Genomic DNA, 27,354 nt, shown 5'->3' with positions numbered 1-27,354 from the left:
ATTTGACAATGTATCTTCACAAAAATTGGCACAGGTTATTTTTTAAAGCAATAGTGAAATTTCCGAAGAAATTGTTCAGATCGAATTACTATAGCATATAGCTGTCATACAAACCGAACGATCGGATTCAAGGGCTTGCATGGAAAACTTTCGCATTTGACGTGGTGTCTTCACGAAATTTGCCATGGATTACTGTTTAAGGTAATAATATAATCTACGAAAAAATAGTTCAGATCGGATTGCTATAGCATATAGCTTCCATACAAACTGAACACATAGTTACTAATAGAAATGCTCCTGTAAGGGTATATTAGTTTCGATGCAGCCGAAGTTAACGTTTTTTCTTGTTAATGAGTTGTTGTCGATAGTGTTTTCCATTAAAGATTTTTGACGCTCACACTACAGCCATTTTTCTGATCCCACTAAATACGGGGCATTATTTTATCGTCATGGCTATCGGCTTTGCCTTTGAATTGGCTAGTTGATGGAAACTGATGAAAAAAATTCAACCAATAAAACAACTCAAAACGCAAAAAGTCATATGATCAGGTTTCCCATCTCGAGCTTCACCTGATATTTAATTGAAATCGGTCGGTCGAGTCTCGAGATATGTGATTTGTGTGCAATTTTGACACCGGTTCCTGGAAAGCTCTACATACCATCTCGGGGATAAGATTTAAAGTTTCTGGCATATTTTATTATTGATTTATCGTGCTTTTTGTAGTTTTTAACCGGACCATTATATGGGTGGTGAGAGACGTCATGATCCGATTTCATATATTTTAACCCATACTATTAGCGTTCCCATACTATTCGCGTTTTAGTGGTTTAGTAGACTATTATAGTATATATGACCTAGGCAATTGCCCAACTTACCTATATATATGGACCACCGCTATTCTTATGCTGTACCCCAAAACCCGAACTTCTTCTAAGCATCAATGCCAAATTACCAAATAATTTAGGCGAAAAATGGGCCATATCACTTCTAATTTTTCTGTATTGTTAACATGAACAAAACATGACACTAACATAAAACGTACATAGAAGTTTTGAAGAGAAATGTTGCTAATACTACCATCTCTAATAGAGACTCTACCACCGCATTATGAAATAGGATTGACGTCTACGCGTTTAGTCACGCAAACGAACCTCAATGACCTGGCTTGTGATGCAAAAACGGCAAAAGAAAAGAAAGCCGAAATAATTGGTTTTCGTTTGTAAAAATTGATGAATGTAACAGTTTCTACCAAAAAGCTGAGCGTAAAGCCAGTTGCAGACTTCATTGTGTCGAATAAGCTTTTTATTAGAGAGATTTACTATTGCGATAATTAATTTCACTGCTTGTTTTGGAAATCCGCGAGTTTTGGTATTTGAATAAAATGATGCTCACGATGAATAATGCTCCAGGCGAAGCACCAATTAATAAGTTGTGAGCTTAATTGCGAATAGGGCATATGAATATCGAAGACATTGAATCTTTTGGATGTCGAAAAGAGGTCGTTAAAGACGAAAAGTTCATAAGCTCTATAAGACGAAATGAAGTTGATCAATTGTTAAGAAAAAATTTGAAGACAATGGAATCCAGTCGATCTATTGTGAACATTGCAAGAATTTTGCTGCATCCAAAGTGTGAAGTTGTGGCTTCGTGGGATTCAAATGGAATAATTTACATCAGCAATCTTTAAAATCATTTACCAATCGCACTGTGATCGACAGTACCAACAGCTAAATTTATGCATTCCCCATGGATCAAAGAGTGAAAGAGGAGCAGGCCAAACTTTTTCTGTAGCATGTATGGATTGCTGCTAATAAAATTAATACAATTCAGCCTTTCAGGCCGAAATTGTTGGTATAATAGAGAGAGCTAGGTGGGTTTCTTTCCTTACAGGGAAGTCTATTAACTTTATAGTGGATAGTGACAATAGAGGCTATTCGCATTGCGAACTTAAAGTTACACTGCATATAAGTATGTTTGGAGACAATAACTAGACTTTCAGTGAATAACTCGATGAATATCATTTGGTTATCCACTTATATGGTAACAGATGGATATGAAAAGGTAGATGAGTGGGTGCGTTTGGGGGCAGCAGGGAATGATAAATTGTACTAGCAAAAGGTAAATTGTACTAAAAAATTGCATTGAAAAGTGAAAAGTTCTATGTAATAGATGAATCATCCTTAATAGTAACCGTATTGATAAAAAGCTCGAAAAATCGCCAAAGAAATAAATGTGTCTTTAAACCGAAGTACCGAAGACTTCCTGAACTATTAACTACATTTTGAATTCAAAAGGATTCAATGTAATAGTTTTCTGTATATTTTCAGGGAAACACATGTGCGGGGTATGAGTAATTTTAGTCAGCGCTTTATTCGGATAATTCCGTTTAATATAATGACTTATTTGATCTTGAAACACGAGCATATACATTTTAAACCCTCCTTTTAAAATATACAAGTCTGGCTCCACTGAACAAGGACCTTGCATTATAATAACAGACAGTAAATATATCACGGCATATATATATTTACTACCAAATTTGTTTCCGCAATTGTCCTTTGGCAACTAATACTGAAACTATCATTTAGTTTCATTTTATTGTCACGTGAAATTTATTGAACACAACACGCAGAATACTATAAAAAATAAGTTAATACTTTATGCAATAAAAAAGTTTTTTATCTCATGAGGCAAAGTTATTTCAACACGATTTGTTGCATTTGCGAACTCCATTGACGCACACATTTCATTCCGCCCGGCATTTATTATAAGACTCACTAATCTCAGAGGTCTTTGCAAACATTTCACCACAAAGCCCTGCTCTATTGTCTCACTTTTCGCACACAAAAACCTTGAACTCTAATATTGTGCAGAACAGGAGAAAACGTGAAAGCTTAAATGCTCTGCGGGAAATTAGTTCCGCCAACCAACTGATATTACGCACATATAAATATGTGTTTGTGTGTATGAGATATATCGCCCATCTTTTATTCACACGAATAAGCTTTGTTTGCGGACGTGCTTAATCTAACATTTTACTCCAAAAAAAAAAAAAAAAAAAAAAAAAAAAAAAAAAAAAAAAAAAAAAAAAAAAAAAAAAAAAAAAAAAAAAAAATGCCGAAAAATAAGCCACAAGTGTACTAGAAAAATGGCAGAGCAAACAATGAAAAACATGGCAACATACGAGTAGCGGCCAACACCGCACGCTCACAGGTGAAACAGTTGAGACAGTGTGCAAAAGCCACTTCTACTCAAGTTGCAAAAGAAAATACGAAATACAAATTAAGTTTTCGCCTAATTTTTCGTGCAGACAAAGTGGTGATGGATGAGAGTCATGTAACGTACCCAAAAGCAAATATTCATTATTCTGCTGACGTTTGCGTTCGTCAATTCGCTGTCAACGGCAGTGCCCTGACTGTCTGCCGCTAGTAAACTGGCAACGTAATCACACACCTTTGATAGTCACATAAGCATTTATGTTTGTGCATGTTAGCATGTTTATACGGTGGCCCTAAATCATGATTAGTTCGGGTGATTGTTCTGTTTATCTCTCTTATTCGAAATAGTCTTGATTCTCTTTAGAAATATTACAAACTCCATTCTGAAGTCTATTATATGTTGTGTCAAGTACATATATCGAAGAAACTAAAAAAATATATTTTTTGAACATTTACAATCCCGCGACTTTATCAGAAACCAAAACTATCAAATCTGAAAAACGAAAAAATCATTTTTCCTCATTGAGAAGTTAACACATCCTCGAAGATCAACTTTTTGGTACAGTTTTTAGAGGCCTATTAGCAATATCCTATTGCTGGTGTTTCGAAACTACCGTTAGTCTGACGTTCTGCTAGAAAACTTTCCGTCCTATAATTTTTTGAGTAACTGCAGGATTAAATAATTAAGAATCCTCTTAATTCATTTAATCATAATTATAATTTCGATAAATGATATTAAAATGTATATTAATATATCCTTAACATCGATCCAAAAGTTTACAGCGCCCAGGAGGAAACAGCGGCGCCCTTAATAAATATATATGAATAAACAGCGTGATGAGCTGGCTCGAATTAGTCATGTCTGTCTCGAATACGCGAACTAGTCGCTCTCTATGGCCTATATCTTTCATATAAACTAAACAATCAAAATAAAGTCCTGCTTTGACATGGATTATTATTTATGACAACGTTACAACCTCCGAAAAAATTGTTCAATTTCGCAAGTCAACTAATGCTCAATCTCACGTTTTTTACTAAAGAGACCTTATTGAAAATTCTGTTAAAGCGAGATCATCTTTTTCTTACTCATAGAGTTAAGCCTTTTTATGTAGGGTTTTTCAAAYWTAGACCGATAGGRACAGCAAACATTTCTTTTTAGTAASSTTTGCCATTTCATCATGATCGATCGTTCGGTTTGTATGRCAGCTATATGATATAGTAATCCGATCTGAAMAATTTTTTGGGAGACTACGTTGTTGCTTTAGAAAGYTCGACAYAYYGATCATTTTTATATATACTTTATAKGGTYTCCRACMCTTCCTTCTAGGTGCTACAAACTTCGTGACAAACTTAATATATCCAGTTCAGGGCATAATAAGAGGACTGACCACCCTGTATGTATTTACTTATATAACAAAAATGCTTTACAATGCTTGTGTCGGCAATTCGACTTTTATGAGATTTCAACTTGCAAAATTAACGGTCGCTCTTTGCAGGACAAAAGGTGAGAAGTCAGCATGAAGGACACGTGCACCTCCAAATCTAATTACGTCCAAAACAAAAAGCATTAACCACTTCTCTTCGCACAATGTGACCCCTGCAACACGCTGTACAGGTTGCAGCTGTAACAATTGGCTAAAATGTGAATACTTTGACGCCTTTGTGCGCACCTGAATTTAGTATATGTGCGAGCGTAGATGGTTCGGTTGTGTTGGTGAGTACGCGATTTTGTCGAGCTGTTACCACTAGAAGTGTAAAAGGAAGTGCGTTGGTTGCATGTAGTGATTTGGTGGTCGGTGGAGCATGGCAGCTCACTATCGTAAATGTCTGCTTTTGAACAGACGGTAAAGTTTTGCTATGCAATGCTGTCAAAATTTTGCTGCAGTGTTGCGTAACTTTTTTATTACATGCCACAAAAACATACACAGTAATCATAAAAGCAGATATATGCTGCTCAGAATGTTTACATTTTATATTCAAATATGCTTCATTAGGGTGGAACGCGTAAGCTACTGATTGCCCATAATCCTTCAAAAATTTAAAGTTCTCTCAGTTCGTCGTTATTGTCGTTATTTTTTTTAATATAGCAGAGACAATTTTACTTCCATTTTTAATTTGAATTGAAGCATAGATGTCTTTGTGAACTATTTGACAAGGGTGCTGCAACATTGAGAGTTTGGCTCGATAAGTACTCAGGTTCTGCGTCGGTTGATGCCAATAGCGCAAGATGACGCTATATCAGAATACATCCGATTCGGACTTTTAATTTTGTGTTGGCCTGCTGTGGTAGCTAACGTATCGCCGTATTAACGAAAAATTGCAAACGCGGGAATGTAGTCAATTCTTGTAGAAAAAAAAAAACTACATTGTTCCAAAGCACCGGGCACCTCTGAGAACTCCGTTCCCAGAAAGTATTGCTCCCGTTCTCCCCCTATATTCTTCACTGCGTGTTCGACGTATTTGCTCATGAAAAACCAGCTCATCAGTTAAACTTTGTCACTGCAGTGTTCTTACGCTCTTTAATAATCTGAAACCGAAGCAGTTGCTACGTCGTTTTGTGACCGTCGACGAAACATAATTCTAATTTCAGAAAAACGCCGCAACATCGGCTGGTATATTTCACCTTTGAGGATGAAGACCCACACGATGTCGTTCCCCCAATATTCTTTACCGTGTATGGGTCAGGTTCTAAATTAAATATTAATATATATTAATATAATTTTTGATGATTTTTGATGCTTTGTGATGCTCTTCGAAGCTTTTTATTTCGGTTCTAATATGCTGATTGTAAACAATAAACAGCTGTTAATAGCAGATTTTCCAATAAGAAAATCTAAATGGAAATGCCATTCGCTTAGTTTTATTTATTTTTTATGCTGCCATTTAGTAAAATTCCAACTACTTTCTAACACTGGAAATAAACAAACGACCACATAATCTGTAAACAAGGGTCTAGGTTGGTCAACTTTGGTTATTTTGTAATACCGTATTTTGTTGTTGTTTACTTAATCACATAACCACATAACCCGATAACCACCTTATCGTGAACATCCTAATTGTTCATGAGAAACTGTCAGCGTGATGTGTGCCATCTTTGTTCAGTATAAACAACGTCGTTTTGTGACCGTCGACGAAACCTGATTAACCCAATTATAGAAAAAAAGTCTTTCCCACAGCTACTTTGGTTGAACAACTCTAATCACTTTTGCCCCATTCACCGTGTTCTTCGGTTTTGATCTTGTGCGACTTCTTTTCTTTACAAAACTTGAAGAAGTCACTCGCCGTGCATACATTTTATTAGAGGTTACCACGGAGACCTATTTTGCAGATTCACAGGAAAAGTATTTTTCTGACGGATAGAGTACCGAACAGCTTCGCTGGGAAGGTTTATCGAGCTTAAAGCGAGTACGTTGAGCAATGATTTAATTTTTCCAACATTTTCGATCTTCGTTCGTTGGTTAAGTAGTTTGGATCACTTTCGTTTGACGTTCATACTAATTTTATTAAGCACCTCCGAAGTAACCTTATAAGTCTAAGGAACAAATAAAGAGACACAGCTTGAAACATTAATTATTATTATGAAACTGTTAAGACTTGGTTTCAGTAATAAATCATAGCTAGGTGTTCTGGTTTAATGTACGTTCCTAACATTAGAACGGGTCGATTTAGGGAATGAAAAAAAACGTACATATTAAATTTCACTCGGATTTCTCAAAAACAAAAACGAGCAAATTTTCATTCAACTTAAAAATCCTAAGCTTGAAATCGATTTTATGTCTATAGTATCTTAAGCCATGTTGTTCACAATGATCCGTGAGATTTTATAGAAAAAAATCGACCCGTTCTAATGTATATACTCAAAAATATATTCACAACTATTAAATTGCATAACCATTTTGTGTAGCAAGTTTGCGAACCTTTTCATTTCGCTGAAACCAACGAAATTTTGCTTTCTTGGTAATTTTATTTTAGTGGTGTTCGTAAAGTTGTGGTTTACCACGCGATTTCAATTTTAGCACCGCTTGGTAATTGCTCTTGGTAACGACACGTTTATAGATAGAAAGTTATGAAAATAAAATTATGTGGCTAGTCTAGGGATAATGCGGAATAAATATTTTTTTACTGTATAATGCCAATTAGCGACGGTTTGCAATTTATACGAATTAAAAAGTTTCATTTCAATTTTGTGGTTTCCGTTTGAATCACAAATGAAAAGAAGTTAAATTCAAAAAATATTTACAACTTAGTGCTTTAAAGAGAGTGATGGAAATGGATTTGCTATGAAGTTTTTGCATTCGTTTTTGAGATATCCAAATAAAATTTAATATGTAGGTGCATTTTTATATTCTATTGTAAAAACTGTTTTTGTGATCGCCGTTTCCATTTAAATAAATAATGTCAATATTTTTTTTCTTTCAAAAAATTCTCGGCATTGGGTTAATATGTATACCCATCTTATACCCGACTCTCGGCTACAAAAGTGCCTTTTTTAATTGCCCCAATTACCTAGACGCAGCGCTTTCGATTTCAGTTAATGGCTGTTTAATGTTCATGGCATGTGATGCGAACAGCTGTGACCAAATGAAATATTAAGGCTTGAATATATAAACTCACAGAATAGTACGTACGTAATTACATTGTACATAAATTACATTCTAGATACTTTTTATCGCTTAATTGCATGTCATCAATATATCCAATTGGTAATATGTAAAAACGGTTTATAAGCAGCCATAGAAACCCTAAGTGTTTTTGCGAATATTTCGACAAAAAAAAAAAAAAAAAAAAAAAAAAAAAAAAAAAAAAAAAAAAAAAAAAAAAAAACAACAACCAGCTGAAGTGATTGAATATTACTTTACAATTAAATTGAACTGTACCTATGAAAAAAATATTTTGATGTTCATTGAACAATTTTAAAATTTCATTTCTCAGGTTATACTGGACAGATATTCGTGAAATTTTAAGAAAGTCTGCTTTTTAGACTCGTTTATGTCCGGAATTAGTCATATCCTCAAACTTAAATTTTTTTTATTCTTATTTATTGGCGTTGACACCGCTTACCCGGTTATAGCCGAGTTTACAGCAAGTCAGCTGTTTGGCGCCAATTGGAGATTACAAGTATTATTCTCCACCTAGTCCTTTCAAAAAAGTGGAGGTTTTCCTCTTCCTCTGCTTCTGAATACTCTCAAAGCTGGAGTGTTATTTTTACGGAGATGCCAAGCTCAAACATAGCGGCATAGAGGCAGCTACTTTTTGTGCTGTCAAAAGCAGCTTTGAAATCAAAGAAGAGGTAATGCGTGTCGATCCTTCTTTCACGGGTCGTCTTCAGGTTTTGGCGTATGGTGAATATCTGGTTAGTTTTTGATTTTTCAGGCCTAAACCACACTGATAATCAAAAGAACCTTATATGCGATGCTTAGGAGATCTATCCCACGGTAGTTGGCGCAGATTGTGGGGTCTCTTTTTGTCGATTGGGCAGAGCACACTTAAATTCCAATCTTTGGGCATGCTTTCTTCCGACCATATTCTACAAAGAAGCTAATGCATGTCGACAATCCATCGGCCCCACCGTTTGGTTGTTCTTCAGACGTACTTCTTCATGGTTGGGTAATGGAACGTACGCGCCATCGTCGCCGACTGGAGAATCGGGTTCAACATCTCGGTGTTATGCTTTTAATGATTCAGCAAGCCATACTATTATCTGGTCGTCAGTCACTAAATAACCTCTGGCGGTTCTATAAAAGTATGTTCCGAGCTTGAAGTCTTCAGTAACCTATCTTGCAATCAACAATAGTTTGAGACACATACTGTCTTTGGATTTAAAAGTAAAGTTATTTCACTTTATAATTTCAAATATGTATATGACAACCTTAATATTTCAATCAACTACTATTACTCTACTATGCCTAAGAATTATTCAGTGTAATATAATAAATGCAAAAATTTAACGCTTTCCTTATTTCGAATTTTATTACAGAAATATTTAAGTTCGAGGATTTGCCGTTAAAACCCAAGATGTCCCTTTTCGGCGGCAACAGTCACTCCATTTCCGAGGAAGAGATCGATGAGTGAGTCCACATTACGCTTAACATATATTATATTTATTAAAAGATAGCTATGCAAAGTGTTTTTGGTAGTCAAATTGGCATGTGCAAGAGCAAAATTATTTTGCGATAGGGTTACCACTTTATGAATGATATTTTTACTATTACTACGAAACGTTTTTCATATTATACATATCTGCAAACTTGCAATACAAATAAACATACATACATACACCAACATCTACTAAATTACTAATATGCTGCGGAAACAGGTAATGGATTCATGCGTTTAATTATTTATGTACTATAATTATTTTATAATTATTTTTAGTTTATGTAGTTCATGTAATCAATATGCAACTCTTTTGGTGCCTAAAAGCTTTTAATGCCAGAAATAAGTTCAAAATTTTAGTTAGCTACTAACTGCTTGAATCTAGAGTATGATACTTGTAGAAAGACTGTAGCGCCATTATGCCCCAGCTTGTGTTTAAAATTATTTAAATCGTGCATAATATTTGCTTGAGCCATGTTCATAGTTTTTGCTTGTTTGCGCTTTATCTTTATTTCTAGACATGTTCTTTTATTTAGTACATTTTTAGTTGCCAAAATGTGGACAATACGAAATTGAATTGCAAATAAAGAAAAATAAAAAAAAAAATGATCGAAATTATGCTACAGGTGGCAACACAGAACCTATACAGTGCAAAGTATTAAATTGAATAGCCTATATTTAGGCGTACACACAGCAGGACGACATTGCGTCGCCTATAAGTGTCCTTCACATAGGGTAACCTTCATAGATCGCTGATTTCCCTCGTCAACATATCCGCCCGAGTAATTGTGGTAATGCTATCAGGGAAGCGCAGCCAGGGTGCAGCAACATTTACCCACTGCACATGTAGTCTCAGACACATCCTGGTAAATACTGTCATGTTGGCATACACGCACTTCTTTTGTGTTTGTTTGGCGCCGTCAATAGGGATGCTTAACAGTTTGTAAACCTGTCAAGTACTCAGTCAATTGTTAAATTGAGTTCCGATCGAAAACAGAAAACAAAAGCGCACACGCTATATATACACACGTATGTATGWATGTGCTCGTATGTTCACACATGTGAGCTAATACGTTCACATTTGATATTCTATTCACGCCTTTTTCCTAACATAATTTCAGTTCCAGCTAGTGGTACAAGCATAATGAGATTTGCTCACAGTATACAGTGTGAGAAAATAATATATTGACATAACAACTTCTTAATGAAAATTGTGAGCTATAACTCTTTAACTACTTGAGCTTTGTCAACCAGACTTAGTAAAAACTACGACCATTCCCTTTAGGTTAGGTTAGGTTAGTCTGGTAAGTCAATGAGCCACGCATAGACCCCTTTTGGTCCTTTGCGATATCAGATGGAGTTCAGGTATTAGGTCCATGAGGATATGATTATGTTAATTTCAACAGACCTGGTGGCCTGATTATCGATACCTCATACAGTGAGGACCCCATATGTTCACAGCGTAGTCTTGCTAATGCGTTCAAGGTCCCAAGCTTCCTGTAGATATTTCCTGCAATTTTCTCSAACTGTCAGCTCCATTCTGCGGGCGTGTATTTGTACAGTCTCTTCTATCAAGTGCCAATAGGAATTTTGTTTCCGTTCTACCATTCTGCACATGACTTTTTCAGTTTTACTCCCAGGTAGCTCGTTCTATCGGGCTTTGGTGTTCTTTACCACGCTCCTGCGGGTGATAGACGTACACCATTCTTGGCAATCTCGTCCACTATTTCAATGTGCTCGATGCCTTTGTGCCCTGACACCCCCTAGAAGTGAATTTTTCATTTTTCACTGCTGCCCTGCTTCCCGAGACACCTCTGGCCGAAGTGCGAAATTGAAAATAAGAAGTTCCGAGCTTATACATAGCTGGCTTCCAATTAACCGATGAATATTTAAGATATCTTACCGAAATTTAGTGAACATCTCTTTCTGTTGATCATGTAGTCTGGTGTTAGAACTTAAATCGGATAGTTCCAATATACCTAATATAATGATTTCCGGTAGTCAAATTGACTTTGCACCATATATATCAGACACCACGTAAATTAAGTGATATTTTAAATATACTTGTAGTTCATAGCCGAAAATGAGTGAGGTACCATATACTGAATATAATGATTTTCGTCGTAATTCTAGTGGACTTAATCGATTATATCGACCAATTTGTTAATTATGTTAATAAAAATGGGTAAACATATTTTCTTTATATGTATTTTGGTGTAATGTCAAGAAAATCGGATCAGATCGGCATCAGATAAGATAATATGGTTGGTGATAAAAATTAATGGAATATGTGAAAAAATGTTTATAACCGATATGTGGCTCAATATAATGCTTTAAATTCTTACGAATTGGAAAAGTGAAAAAGAGAGTTCTTTAATTCATTTCACATACTACTTTTTGTAACATATTGTGCTCATATTTTTTATATGTACTGTATTTATATAAATTTATACTTATGTATGCACAAGTTTTACATATGACTAGGTGGTCTTCATATTGCTTTCTATTGAGGACTTCTAAAATAGTGGGTATGGGTTTGTGGGTAATATTCCTACGCCAGTGTCTATTTACGCAATTTCCTTCTTATACTTTTAATACCCTTTGCATATTTACATTTGCGTATGTTTGTACGTGCTTCACTTGATGCACATAGGCTTGATATAAGTACGTACGTACTGTGTACATATTTATATATATATGTATGTACGTGCGTTAAGAATGCAGTTGTGCACATGTTGCGGCCTTTTTATGAGAGGGCAAATATTGACCTGCTGAGGTGAGATGCACACAGAAACTGTAAACATTGAAATTTAATATTTTATATTGCCAGTGACGTTCATTGTGTAAAAATATTAAAATACAGCGTTGCCTGCATGTATGGGACGGGTCTGAACAAAATAAAGCTTTAAATTTTGCTTGCTGAACTATCTAAATACAAAATTTGGTTACTCAAAAACTATAGAAAAGAAGTAGAAAGGTGGTAGATTAAGAAACTCTAAGGTTTATAGGTACCTTTATCCCAGCTTCCTACTATACATACATATGTATGTATATCACTWACTCATTATGTTCGYCCCCCAGTACCTTAAAGGAAATATAAAACCATTACGTAAAAGCTTTTAATAATAGAAAGCATCAATCGACATTTAATGAAGAGTCAAATGMTCAATATCTAATTAAGCGAAATACATTTCTTCTCTCTGTTGCTAGTCGTTTCATTTTTCTTATTTTCTTTTAAATTTATTCTTCTTTGAAACATGAAAGCTTTTGTAAATRGTTCAAGGAAAAAATGCGAAATTAAGTTTATTTTAATTAGAGTAATTAATGACAACAAAGAGTATGATTGCAGATTCTTMCTTTAGAATTCCAAAGCAAAGCAGCTTACTTATGCTTGTACAGGGTGAGACACCATGATAAATGAAAAAAAAAAAAAATAATAATAAGATTTGGGTTTAAGAGAGGTAGAATTTGTGAGTGCTTGCAAATGGCTTATAAGAGATATAGAAGTTTTTAAGATAAGAAATAAAAAAAAAAAAAATAATAATAAGATTTGGGTTTAAGAGAGGTAGAATTTGTGAGTGCTTGCAAATGGCTTATAAGAGATATAGAAGTTTTTAAGATAAGAAATAAAAAAAAAAATAATGACATGATCAAAAAATTGGCTTTTTTAGTACGAAAACTGCTTGGCGTTTAGTATTTGAAATCAACTGGAAAATAACGAAGACGATCATGTTTGTTCTACTAACCTACAACTAGCATATATAAAAAGACACTACAGAAATTWGTGTGAAACAAATGACTTGATTTCCACGAACATTGTTCCCATTATATATAGATATATGGTATAAGGTTATTTTCCATGGATCGTTGACCGTGAATATCAAACACATATGTTTATCTTAACTGCGGTTCTCATAGCTATTCTTTAGTATGTACATTTTATATAGAGTAATTATATAAGCTGAGTTTTCCAATAGGGATGATATGATATTCAAGTGTTGCTTCGAYCATTTTTAATATGTCATGAGCTGCAATTTTGTTTTCATTGTCGTTACTGTCAMTAGAGAKCCRTATAGATCGCTGATAACCAACTTTTTATGACCRAAATTAGAAAAAGTTGATCTTGATAACATCTGGTTCCAACAAGACAGGGCTACGTGCCACACCGCACATGCAACAGCCGACTTCTTTTAGGGTTATTAGAAGGCATTGGTCTTTAGCAATAAAACAGACTCTTTTCAAGCTTTAGAAGTCAATATGGAACGTGTTATTCATGACATACGACTTGATGTAGTCGAAAACGTACTCGAAAATTGGGTTCATTGAATTCGTTCTTGCAAAAGAAGTAGTGGAGAAACATTTGAAATTCCTTAGCAATTAGCGTGTTTTTTTAAAGAAATCATATCACTCTTATTGGAAAACCCTGTATATAAACCATACACTTCTGAAATTATTTCCTTTGGTATTTGTTTATATAAATTGATGGAAATTTGTTTATGAAGCTTTCAATTATATTTTTGTGATTCTACTGAAATAATTGGAATAAGGGGAATTCCCATTTAGTGGATTGCACATCAACTATCTACTTCCACTTCTGTCTATATATACATGTGCTGCTACTCAAATAAAATTCAGTACAATGTAAACAATTAATTTATTTTAAGTTATAAGGTCCATTAAAGATCATTTGAAAATGGGGAATTCCCGTTTAGTGGAGTGCACACTTATACTTATGTATATATGTATGTTCATTTTATATGATTTTTTTATGACAAACCTTCAGTTCTATAATTTCATATCTCCAGATTATATAAAAAAAGTTCTTTTTGATGAAAAAGACAAGCGAAAGACAAAGCAAGAACAAATATACACACATGAATGTGTATGAAATTATGAACTATATACATACCTTTGCATATGCAAATATAATACCGCACTCATGGATTATGCACTTTACTTGGAAAATCCTGCGGTGAGCGATGAGGACACTGACGTTTTTCATTTACATATTTTAATTGATTCCTCTTCATTTTGTTGCTTTATATCTTCATCCGCAGCTTCGTTGAATAAGATTATGAAACTGAGAAAAAAGGCAAATATTTTTGATGAACTTTCATTGTTGAACTTGAACATACGCACATACATAGACATTAGGGAGAGTAAATGTTTTTACAATAAACCTAAAACATTCAATTCCTACAATTCCGTTCCGCATACCGAAAACCACAGAATTTCTTAACCTCAACTAAACATTTTTTTATTTCCTTCATTGTTAACTAAGTTATTATTAACTTTAGAAATGCAACAAATTTTCATACTTCTCTACTTATCCTATGGTTGMAAATCTTGAAGTCTTCGAAAAACGCTCACATATGTATAGTACACTTAGGAAATATTAGGTTGGCAAAAAAGTCTTGCGGTATTTTCGCTAGTTGGCGCTGAGAGCGCATATTTCTAGTTTTATTCGTCGCATCGGGTATACACGTCMTTTTTGGTATACACGTGTATGATTGATTGTCGTTTCTTTTAAGTCATTCGTAAGTTATAGCGTCGCAAACATGAAGCAAAATAAAGAGAAAATACGGCATATTTTACAGAACTACTACGATAAAGACAAAAATGCATCTCAAGCCGCTAATAAAATTTGTGCAGTTATGGACCCGATACAGTTTCCATTTTCACCGCACAACGATGGTTTCAACGTTTTCGTTCTGGTGTAGAGGTGGTCGAAGATGCGCCACGCTCCAGAAGGCCTGTCGTCGAGAATTGGTCAAAAGAGACCGGCATAGTAGCAGCCGCAGCATCGGTCAAGAGCTGGGCATGAGTCATCAAAAAAAATTTTATGAACAAATTCATTAGAAAATACCGCAAGACTTTTTTGACAACCTAATTCCTGAATTCATTAACGAGTTCAAATCAGATTAAAATTCCACTAACTACACGGTTACAAAAATAAACAAGCTGGTTGGATAATCCAATAAAAGATAAAACTGCGCTAATAAATAAAGAAATATCTTTCTAAACATGGGGAATACGATTCGTTTGTATGGTGCGATTTTAAAAGCGCTCAAGTGAGGAAGCGTTTGCAAGATAACTGCGCTTCTTTATATTTAGCCTTCTATTCTTCGGGATTAGAGCATTAAAAGCAAATATTTATATTCGAAAATCGCATTAGTTTTTTCAAAAGACTCTGTATTATCCATATACTTTTGCATGCGTTTGTCGAAGCAATTTTGCCACTCTAATTGAAGTATCTCCAAAACAAGCGTTCCGAACACAACAAGCGACTTTGTAGATTTCGAAATATGTTAATCTCTTAGTTTACTTTTTTGTGCGGAAATAAAAAGAAGTATTTTGGTACTAACTCAGGATTCTTCAAATCGATGTTTAGAGAGCTTAAAAATGGAGTTGATTCAGCCGATGTATATACATAGCTAGCATTGCCATGGGGAAAAGTGGTTGGTTTTCCTTATTTCTTGAAAGTCAACGGAGAATAAAATGGCTTTATACCACTCAGAGTTTAGTTTCTGCATTGTTCCAGTGGTATGGTTGTCCAGTTTTTCCCAAAACCATTTGCTTAGAAGTGCTTCGTACGCGAACAGCTTTTGTTGCTTTTCTGTCGATCAATCGACACGAACCTTTTTGGCGATTGACAAATTCTGCGGAGTTCAACGTAAACAATTTTTACAGTCAAATGTTCAAGCAATATTGAAATATTTTAGTCCCACTAATGTTTATGGTTGTCTCTACGTCGCGATACGTCACATGACAACATTGCTCTATTAGTTTGGGCACATCATCAGTAGTTTGCGGATCAACAACTGATTTTTCATTATGATCTTCATGAAATTTTTCCTGAAGTGATCTACGACCGATGGAACTTCAAATTTTAGCGGTTTAACTCCATTTTTTGCCTGAGCTGAATGTTTGAAGTAACTGTAAACAATACAAATAGCGCTAATATATCAAAAAGTTCTGAGCATGTTTACAATCAAAAGTTTTAAACTTTTCATTAAAATTGTGAGTTGTCAGACACTAGGTTCGCCAAATTCCGAAACATAACAGGCAACCTACGTATTACATTACATAACTCTGTTTTATTAAGATTTTTTGAGAGTTGTCACCTTCGTCAAAAAATGCTATATAAATGAGATTGTTCGCAAAACGTCGTGAATATTAAAAGCTTGCCATAGAACATTTTCCTTTTGATTTCTGTATTAGATCTAAGCAAACCAATTATTATGAACCAAATCTTAATGCCCTCTTTTAACTTTGAACATATAAGTCTAGCCTCTGCCTAGTTGTGCGACTTTAAACAGGCCATTGCCTTATTGGCGTACATGCTGTAAAGTTGGCAATATTACCAGACATCATAATTACTTTCGGCAACAAAGCCGAAAATCCGGTGACTATTGAATACATCTTTAGTCACCTGAGTTTAATCGGCAGTGCTAGTTGTGGTCCGATGAAGCTCGTCCCGAGAAGATATTAGTCGCCAGGTAAGGGTTTAGGCAGTATGTATTAATTGGGACTCTCCWGGAATGTTTTTTAACCAAAATATGTTAATAGTTGAATTCAAAGTTAGATCCCAAATTCTTCAGATCTAGTACAGAATACGGAGTATATTTCTTTCCTTTATAGAAATGTAGAGATAGAGCGAGTACTTCTTATCTAATTCGACATTATATATCTTACTACTGGGGAGACAGTAATTGAACATTCSTTCATTAATATGTGAAATAAGCATACAATAATAATTGAATATTGAGAGAAAATTATGAAGCTTTCAAATTAATTGAGTAGCGCTCGGACCTTCATACAAACAGACATTTAAGATTGAGCACAAGTTAATTTATATGAATGAATTGACAATGAGCGTGTGCAACAAAAGTGTATATTATGCTATATGCACACTACATATGTATATATCTAAACTTCTACCTTATCTTCCGAGAAACGTGCGCTGTTGAAAGGAATATATCGTTCTAAATCAGAGCGATTTTGTCAATTTCGAACCAGGATCGGGTAATTTAAAAAGTCATTATTTAATTGCTACTGATTTCAACTTCATACCAGTTCGGAACTTAAGGGAGGAAAGAGGAGGAGATATAATTAAATGAAATAACTTGATACTTTGTGGGATTTGCAATGTGAAATTCGCCACGCGGAAAACCTGAAACTAGTTATGATGCACAGTGAATCAGAACCTAACCAGTTTTGAACTAGCGGTTTTCCCTGCCAGGTAGCTGCACTGCAATCGTGCGCAACAATAAATGAGTGTACTGAATAAAAAACTACGTCACTATGACGTTTGCAGAAATGTAAGAAAATTGAATCGTGCTGATTTAATCAGTATTTTCTTCATTCGCCATATCAGGGATGTTTGTCGGGCAACTGTGCRACTCAATTAATCATATTGTAACGGTATATAGATGTTATGAATGAAGGAATGCATGCAACCGCGCGTGTAATTATTATATAAGATGACATTAAGCAATTGAAAGTGCATATCTTAAAATATTCAAATTGGGTATAAAGACAAGGCTATCCTTAGACCTTATGTAAGACATTGACATTCATAAGTTATTGGTGTTATGAGTTGAAATCTTCATAATACATACATGCATACAGATTGATATTTGTAACTGATTTTATAACTGTGTAAAAGTAATGAATATTCTTAAACAAAATTATTTATTTTACACATGCGTCTTCATCTTATCAAGTTGACTAATGAATTCTAAGAAATTTTTTTTTTTTTTTTTTTATTTTATTTTATTTTATAAAAGCTTACATAATAATACAATTATTATACAAACTTAAGAAAATACGCAGCACTAGCATCATGGGCTATCGGCCGTTCTAAGAAATTATTCTTGTATAAAGTTGATATTTAATAATGCGCCAAAGCACGTCTTAGCAGCCTTTGTTAAGCCGCGGATGAATAACAAACTGTGTATCAATATACGAGTATACACATATGTATGTATTTATATTCATAAGTGAAAGAGCATAAGTCGATTTACAATTTTTATTTGATATATGTATAATGTCAGCTAACATGTATGAATATCTGCATTGAGGAACAATTTAGTTTACGACAAGAAAAAACGTTAACTTCGGCTGCAACATGCACAAGTGCATTTTTTTAGAATAAAAGTGCAAAAAAATATCTTTGTCTTGGTTTTGATATGTAAGTTTGTATGGCAGCTACATGTGTATATGCTACGGGCATACAATGCAAACAATATGTTGGGTGATTGTAGCGTTGCCCAGGACAAAAGCCGATGCCATTTGTCTCATCAAATAAAAAATCTTTTCTTACAAGAACTTAATTTGGAACGTACAGCTTGTATGTGGTTGCTAACATTTCAAACATTGTGATAAACTTAATATAACCTGCACAGCGTTTAATAATAATATTTTAGGATCGCAAAGTTATATTTAAGGCGGTCGTCTCTCGTTCAAGGCTTTGTTTCCTTTTCATTGCGGGCGTTTTTCACGTGGCCCAGCGCACAACCCTTCTCACTTAAGCTCGCCTTCAAACGAATGTTCTCTGGCTACCCAGAGGATACTGGATCTAAGAGTAGAAGTCGTGAGCAGCTTGAGAAATATGTAAAAGAATCGTGGCATGAACTTCTATGCATGACTTCACCCTGCAGAGCCAAGAACGATGAGAACATCTGATGTGTCGACGTTACGAGTTTTCAAGAGCAAGGTTCTGCGGAAGATTTATGGACCTTTACGCATTGACAACGGCAAATACCGCAGTCGATGGAACGATGAGCTGTTTGAGCTATACATATGACGACATTGACATAGTTTAGCGAATTAAAAGACAGCGATTACGCTGGCTAGGTCATGTCGTCCGAATGGATGAAAACACTCCAGCACCAAAAGCAGAGGAAGAGGAAGACCTACACTCCGTTAGAAAGACTAGGTGGAGACCTGGTTTCGCTTAGAATCTCCAATTGGCACCATGTTGCGAAAAGAAGAAACCACTGGCGCGCTGTTGTTAACTTCGCTATAATCGCGTAAGCGGTTTCTAAGCTAGTAAAGAAAAAGTACAAATATGATACATAAATGAAGCAATATTTCTTCGGTACTTTATCTACTCTTCAAATTTGTTGAAAGAGCTGACTCATGTATTTTAACAGTTAACAGTAAAAATTATGAATGAGCACCCACACGTACACATAATGTACATATTTGTATACATATGTATACTTGAATCAAAGCGAAAAGACATGCATAATGTGGTATATGTATATATTTAAGCCAATTGCAATAAAAATTATTATGTACATCTATGGTATACATAAATCAGCATTTGTGTGTATGTGTGTTTTTTTTTTCATGCGTATATATAGTATATTTGCTTATATATGAGTACATATACTCACACATAAGTACAAGTATATAAGCAAACAAAAGCAATCTGAGAAACTTTTTCAAAAATAGTGTATATAAGTATATACATACATACAAATGTACATGCAAATGTGAGTTGTTTGCAAAGTCGAGCCCCTCTGTTTGATATTCACAGGTTTCGTGTTACCTGGTAATACTCGTAACAAGCGGAGAGCGAGAGATTATCTACTTTTGAAACCAAATAACGTTTAGCTTTTRTCTGTAATACCTTCTAAGAAAGATTTTGTAACTTAATATTTTAATGACATATTATTAAGTTTATGTATATTAATAAATTGTTGTAACGTATTTTTCGACTAAAGTAATCCTTTGTACAGGTTATTAGAAAGACACGAAATTAATTTTCGAATGTAAAAACGAAAAAAAGAATTACTTTAGTATTGCATAAAAAATTATYATTAGGGTAAAAAGAGAGCTTAGTTAAAAATATTGTTTGGTACTTTACTCGCACTCAAACTTAGGCATAAAGGTGCTGCCTTTCCCAACCAAATTTATGACGGCTTATTGTCAAATATAGCCACAAAGTTCAGTACTTTGAATCGTAAAAATGTTGTGATACATTGTGGCAGATTTAACTGTATTCAATAAWTCTTTCAGTTTTTTTTTAATAYAGTGACTAAASACATTTTAACATTTTTGAAAAAATTAAATAAAATGGAAAGAACAAAAAAAAAAACATTTCTTCTACCTATTACATGTGTGTGTTGTCCGAGTGTAGTTCTCAGACTTGAAAATGCTCTACATTAAGACTAAAACTAGTAGCGGTTAAATTGACAGACTCAAAGAGACTTGATTGCGAAAAGAGATAAAGTATTGAGCATATACATAAGTGCTTATGTATGTAACTGTATACTACTGCATATATATATACTATACATGTCTATTCGGCCTCCTTTTAGACAAAATAATAAATTCTATAATGCAAGTTAACCGGTTTTCTTGTGGAATGCCGAAATAAAACCAGTTGGTGGCTAATAATTTCAGAATAAATATTAATTATATAATTTGCGCAGAAAAATATGCAAGCATATACAAACATATGTACATCTTAAAAAAATACACTGAAAATAAGTTAATAAAAAAACGAGAAAARRWWAWWAAAAWWWWYTKRAMYTKRMYTYSRWYKGSCMRRWTKKKRWKSYTWAWKRTKRWTYMAMSKTTTYSKTYYKGKKKWRRRGKKGKYSRARRWKSSSCMMSSYYCSGRARSSCYKKYSKYSRRRAWTKSSRRWAAAWYSSYKRAWTKGKYSRAAMMRRMCSGSMWKKTWAWWAAAAAAAACGAGAAAAAGRTAATAAAAATATCTTGAACTTGACTTCGATCGGCCAGATTGTGATGCTTTTTACTACAGTAGTCCGATCTGAACAATTTCTTTGGRAAYCATTGCCTTGGATAATAASCCAAGCCAAATTCCGTGAAGATATCTCGCCAAATCTGACTGGATTTTGATTGATCAGTTTGCATAGCTTAGTAATCCGATCTGAATAGTWTCTTTGGACCGTTTCCTTGGGTCCAAGCCCAATTCCGTGAAAATATCTGCTATAGTATCCAACCTGAACAATTACTTTGGAAATTATTGTGTAGCCTTGAGAAATAATTCATTCCAAATTTCGTAAAGATATCTCGTCAAACAGAAATGTTATCTAACCAAACCGATATCGGCGATTTTGACAAATTAGCAGCTTCTTAGAGAGAAAAAACRTGAGCGAAATTACAGCTCTTTATATCAAAAACTGAGAGTCTAGTCCGTTATATATGTACCATATATGTATGTATATACCGTTAGTCGAGCTTTTGACAAACAGCGGAGTTSAAGCATATCGAGTGGAGAAGTAACGAATCGAAGGCGGCTAATGATGCGGCGTTCGGCAACTACAAGCTGATTGATCCATAAGTTTATTTTTCTAGCACCAAAGTAATTTTACATTTATGAACAGCTGSAGTTATATTTTCAGCAATATCGGCATAACTTAAAAYACTKGTTTCGAAAAATTYCGAAKTTTTTTTCGAAAATAATATATTTAAAACTGTCACCATTAAAGAAACGTTACGAGGTTTTTCAGCATTTAGAAAAATGGTATACAAGTATTTATACTCGGAACATAACGATTTTCTGCGGTGTACGTTGGTCAAACCCCCCTTTTGGATTTTAGGTACATAAATAATTATTATAGTAGAGTTTACAACAAAGCCATGCGAAAGGAAAAAAAAATTATCTTAAAAAGCATAATTGTACAACCGTGTTCTGAACTACATATAAGAGCTTGTTCATGGAACTTCTTCTGGCTTGAGTATTTTTTTTCATACAACCCCTAAAAGACCAATTAAAAGTAGTTAAATAACAATCCAGCTGTTTTCATGTGGATATACATAGAACAGAAAATCTACACAGCTGTTTGCCGGCTCAAAGTAATAGCGATTATTCAACCATAGAGCTGTGCGAACAAATACAAACAAAGGTAATCAATCAAAACCGATAGTGGTAAAACGATAATTCGTTCGAGAAGAACTAGTTCTATATTGATTCCAATAAGATTAGAATTGGACTATTCAAACTAATGAAAATCTGCACAACAAGGTTAATTAAAAAATTAACAAAAAAAAAAAAAAAAAAACACCTTTGAAAGCATCCATAGAAACTATAGAAACTACGTATTCGAACAACCAAAACCCAGTTCACACGAAGTTCTGCAGCTTATCGCAAAGCATTTAGATTACCTTCTTTCATTTGGTATGATTTTCTAACTTTGAAATATGTATATGCAGATATATATTAACAGACAGTATTGTTGAACATCTTTTGCAAAAGTTTTATACAATGTCATGTTCGTTTCGCACTCGCTTACAAAAAAATCGGTTAATTACGAAAAATCGGCTTCATCGACGGCCTGCTCTTGTGTGGAATGGTCTTTGTCTTAAATGATATTCCAATATTATGTGACAGATAAAACCTTTGATAGACTTCTTATACAGGATACGGCGCGATAGGCGTAGTGACAAAACCAGGGTGATTTTTATAATATATGTGACCTGGTCTACGGAAAGGGGGCTTAGGTGTCAAAAAATCAATTTTCACTTTTTAGTTGATTCGGATGGAAGATGAGATGCTTCTTTTTTTAACAGCTGTTTCCGAGAAAACTAGTTTTCGCACGTTAGCTCCCTTTTCGCAGACCAGGTCACATATATTGCAGAGAGGCGAACACAGTAGTGATGCGGTGGAACCAAATATGTACCTCTTCTTATTGTCAGCATATGTATATAACGAACACATGATTGATTTCTTTTTGACTCTTTTGTAGACCCACCGCATTGTTGATCTATGTACAATGCACACATATACGTTTGAATAAAAAAGTTTTGCCGCGGCGAAAACTAATCAGTCGAGTTTGAGCGTTTGAAGCGTTTAAGTCGCATATATTGTTGTGTTGCTTTCGGCAGTAATCGTGTACCTAGTTTGTGCTCTACATTTGATTTGRAGCAAATATTACAGAAATTTATATTCTGTACAAAGTGTCCTGTTGTTTAAAAATATATCCTGAAAAGTGATTTTCTAAAAAACAAAACATTCATAACAATTTTAATTTGTAAAAARAAAAATAATTTTGTAAAAGCAATTGAAAGCAAGTGTGAAATATTGAAACAAAAAAATGCCACCAACTGGTCTAATAGCTGTAAATAGCGAGGATTGCAAGCGCTGCAATGAAGACTACGAGGAGGAGTATGAATTTCACGCTAGTGTTTGTGTTTGGACCAGGTAGCAATTATGTATTTTGTAGATGCTTGCGTATATTCGATAATTATAAAAAATGCTGCTAATTGGTGGCCGTTTTTATTTTGCGAAAATTATACCAGTTCTGGTCGAATTGACATTGACGACGTATTCAAAAAGAAAATAATGTTAAGTGCCGATATGTAAGCTAACTAATGTTATTATGTATTAAACACGCAACTAAGTAAACATAGCTGAAGTTTATGTGCTTAATTTCGCCTTTAAATGCTTGCCAGCGGCAGTGAGGAGCTGAAAAGATCAACATTTTTTAATGTTTCTCGGCAAAGCAAAAACTTCCAAAAAATAATAAACTTGAAAATATTTATTGAAATGACGTCAATTATGTGGAAATATACGCTTTGCCTAAACTTTATCATATTTCTACGAAAGAAAAACTTTAAAATGATTATTTGATTCAAGAAATTTATTTTTTATTTTATTTTAAATATTTTATAATCCTGAATAACATTCTATTATGAACCATCAATAATCATACGATAATTCGATTAATGGAATGATATGATTATTTTAATTATGAAAACAAATCTAATTGAATTAAATTGCTTTTAGACAGTATTTTATTGAATTGCCAATATTCTTTTTTGTAGTTAAATCACACTTAATGTATATATTTTCAAATGCTAATGTCAACTTTAGTGTTGAGTTGTTTAGTCRAAGAAACCGAAACCCATGTCGTCATTTTCCTCGGACTCCGACTCCTCCATTTTGGTTTCTTCCTTATTTTCGGCAGCAGATCCAGCACCAGCAGCTGAAGCAAAGGCAGCAGCAGCAACAAACTTGCTGAGGTCTTTGATATGTAAAAATTCGTTATTTCCACATATGTAGTATTTACATTGTGACAAAAAAGTACCGGGAAAATATTTAATTAGTCRTCAATATTTATTTCGTCGCCTTCAAAGTACTCCCCACCAGCTGTTATACCCCAGAGTCCTCGAAAAACTTTTCATAAAAATTTTTTGGAATGGCTTTCAGCTCCTTCATTGAGTTCTGTTTTATCTCTTCGTCAGAAAACGTGGGACCCCAGCGGAAATTGTAGTTTGAGGAACGAAAACAAATCACACGGAGACAAATCTGGTGAATACGGTGGTTCATCGCTATGGTATTCATTCACCCTTTTTGAAAAAAAAAATCCTCTTTATTTGGACGAGTCGAGCGAGAGTACCCAAAATATGCTTCAAAATCATTCAAACGGACTCGAGAGATGTCGAGCTGTTTTGWCATCTCTTTAACACTTGCCTGACGATTTTCAAGCATCATACCCTTCAATTTATTGTTTAGATATTTTCATCAGCTGAAGAGGTCTAAGGTCGTCCAGAACGAGGCATATCTTCAGCGATCCCTCTACCGTCTTTGAAGGCTTTGTACCACTCGTAGACTTTGATGAAACTGAATCATTGATTCCGAACCCGAAATTTGTTGGAAATACAAAATTTGACCCAAATTAAAGGTCAGTCCTACCAACTGAGTAGAATACATTTTTTTGAAATATCATTTACACGGGAAATTTAATTACAATTTACAGATGTTTTTTCACAATTTATGCACTCTGAAAATGCAGTGACAACATTCCCAAACTTTAAGCCTCTGTTAAGTTTCGAAACTTTGAAGATAGTTGAGTTGTAAGTTGTAATTAAATACYGAGTACATTGCTGTCTGACAGTTGAGATTTTTCCTTAAAGAAATGTCTATTAAATCAGATCACTATAACATATGTATAGCTTTGGTGTTGGTTATTTTCTCTGACAGTGGTATAATCTCCGAGGAAATTKTTCTGAGGAGTCCGCCTTAGTGAGGAAAAATGCAATATAAATCTCAATATTAATCACGAATGTATTTTTGAAACTTGTAGAACCATTTATATGATTCTGAGATAATATCTCAGTAAGTTTTTCAAATTGTTGGTTGAGCAGTAAAAAAATATCTGAGTATTTCGCGAAAATGAAAGTTTAACTGTCAAACTAAACTTATCCTTTAGTGCAAGCTATAGTTATGAGGATAATTATTCAGAAATTAGTTGGTCATTCTGATAATTATTGTCACTCACAGTTTCTTATTGAAGAAAATAATTGATTGYTGTTGTAAAATGAGTAATATTTGCAAATAAGTTTCGTTAATTCCCCTTTTTAGTTTTTTCAGTAGCTTATTTGTTATGAAAAAAGTAATTTCACGGCATCTTGTTACTCGGAATTCGTAGAATTGACGCTGATCCTCATTATTAGGGTTTATCAGTTTATTTAAGAACAAATGTTTYCTTAAATGTTCGTTACTTATGTCAACACTCTTTAAAAGATATACAKTTGAAAATTCTGAATAATTTATAAATGAGAAATACGCATAAACAACCGAGTTCCATCAGATTATTGGAATGCAAAACGTTAGCAATAATTTCAATTTTTTATTAATATGAATTTTCATGTGTTATGGCTYTATTTATCTTTTCTATGCTTTATGCTATACGGCAAAAACCAAAATCGATCAGTGACCTTATCTATCGCACAATTATTAGGTTATGTTAGGTTATGTTAGGTTAGTCTGGTAGGTCAGTAGGTAGGGTGGAGTTTAGTTAATAAATCCATGACCAGTAGTCATTCTCTAGGATGCCTGCGCTTGACATGAAGTTCAACAGACTCTAACATCCCATACGTATTCCAATGTATAATACCGTGGGTTGCCCAGATGCTTACAGCATAGTTTTGCCAATGCGGAACGCAGGAGATGTTCCATTGTTTCCCTGGTGCCTTGCTCTAGACATTTCGTGCAGTCTTCTCGAACTCTCAGTTCCATTCTGCGAGTGGGTGTCGCCACCAGACAGTGACCATTTAGTATTCCCATCATGTTACTATAGACTCTTCTATCGAGTGCCAATGGAAATTTTGTGCACTTCCGAGCTACCTTTTTGCACATGATTTTTGCAGTTTTGCACCAAGTAATTCATTCCATCGAGTTTTGATTTTTTTTACTATGCCTCTGTCCAGAGAATGCATAGGTTTCTCAATGTTCGTCCAATATGTCATTGTATTCRATGCCTTTGTGACCTGGCACCCAGTAGAAGTGAAGTTGCTTGCTTCTGGCAACACTTTCCACTGCTGCCCTACTTCCCAAGACACTTCTAGCCGATATGCGATACGAGGTTACTGCCTAAATTTTTAGATTGTTGCGCGCAGCTAACATCCTTTTGCGTCTATTTTTACTTTGACCTTTATTTCCCAGTTGAAATGGGGGGTCATGCAGTCGGTGCTTGTCAAACCGCCAATATCCACCGAGTTATGCCTGAAGATTCTACATGCTTCATTTGCTAACATCAATATTTAAATACCCATTATCATTTACATATGTATGKGCATAAGTACTTAATTTTCATAAATCGAAAAAACTGTGACGTTCCGGACATTTATTCATACGCACATAAAAAATCACACGTTTACTGTTATCGAATGTGTGACCTGTTTGCTGCCCCGCGTCATCATTCCACGTTTCTAGTACATATCTATATGTATAGGTTTCTTTATCGCGTTGCCATTATAAACAAAAAAAAAAAATGAAAGTTTTCTTATCTTTTAGTCGAACATATTCGCCAAGGGGGGTGTGTCGCCCTAATTAGCTGATAAGTAATTGAAAGGCCAAGGGCAACTATTAAAATTAACATTAACAGTTAGGAGCGCGAGTAGTTTTTAAAAGCATGATTAATATGATTTGATATCTAAAAATACCTACAGTATTACTGAAAATGTTAACAAGTGCGTTTTTTGACTTGGTGTTCAAGTTCTAGTATTAATTTATAGCCCGTATGTGAAACAGTGAGAGCGTAACAATTAAGAGATTT

General features: G+C 34.4%; 1 protein-coding gene across 3 annotated transcripts in view; it reads left to right on the top strand.

The window, feature by feature from the left end:
• Window positions 1-4,874: 4,874 nt before the first annotated feature.
• LOC108977975 (uridine phosphorylase 1) overlaps window positions 4,875-27,354 on the top strand; it is a 34,081-nt gene continuing 11,601 nt past the window's right edge. Inside the window, exons 1-2 of one of the 3 annotated variants that reach the window (XM_018947987.1) lie at window positions 4,875-4,933; window positions 9,197-9,287. In XM_018947987.1, coding sequence (XP_018803532.1) covers window positions 4,903-4,933; window positions 9,197-9,287 — 122 coding nt within the window. In that variant the 5' untranslated portion in view covers window positions 4,875-4,902. Of the gene's footprint in view, window positions 4,934-9,196; window positions 9,288-23,126; window positions 23,496-27,354 lie in introns of those variants that run through there. The other 2 variants (XM_018947989.1, XM_018947988.1) reach the window with 2 other exon arrangements.

The sequence above is a fragment of the Bactrocera latifrons genome, unplaced genomic scaffold (genome assembly GCF_001853355.1).
Source record: "Bactrocera latifrons isolate USDA-ARS-PBARC rearing strain unplaced genomic scaffold, ASM185335v1 scaffold_981, whole genome shotgun sequence".
NCBI lineage: Eukaryota > Metazoa > Arthropoda > Insecta > Diptera > Tephritidae > Bactrocera > Bactrocera latifrons.
This window is presented reverse-complemented; position numbering and strand designations above follow the sequence as displayed.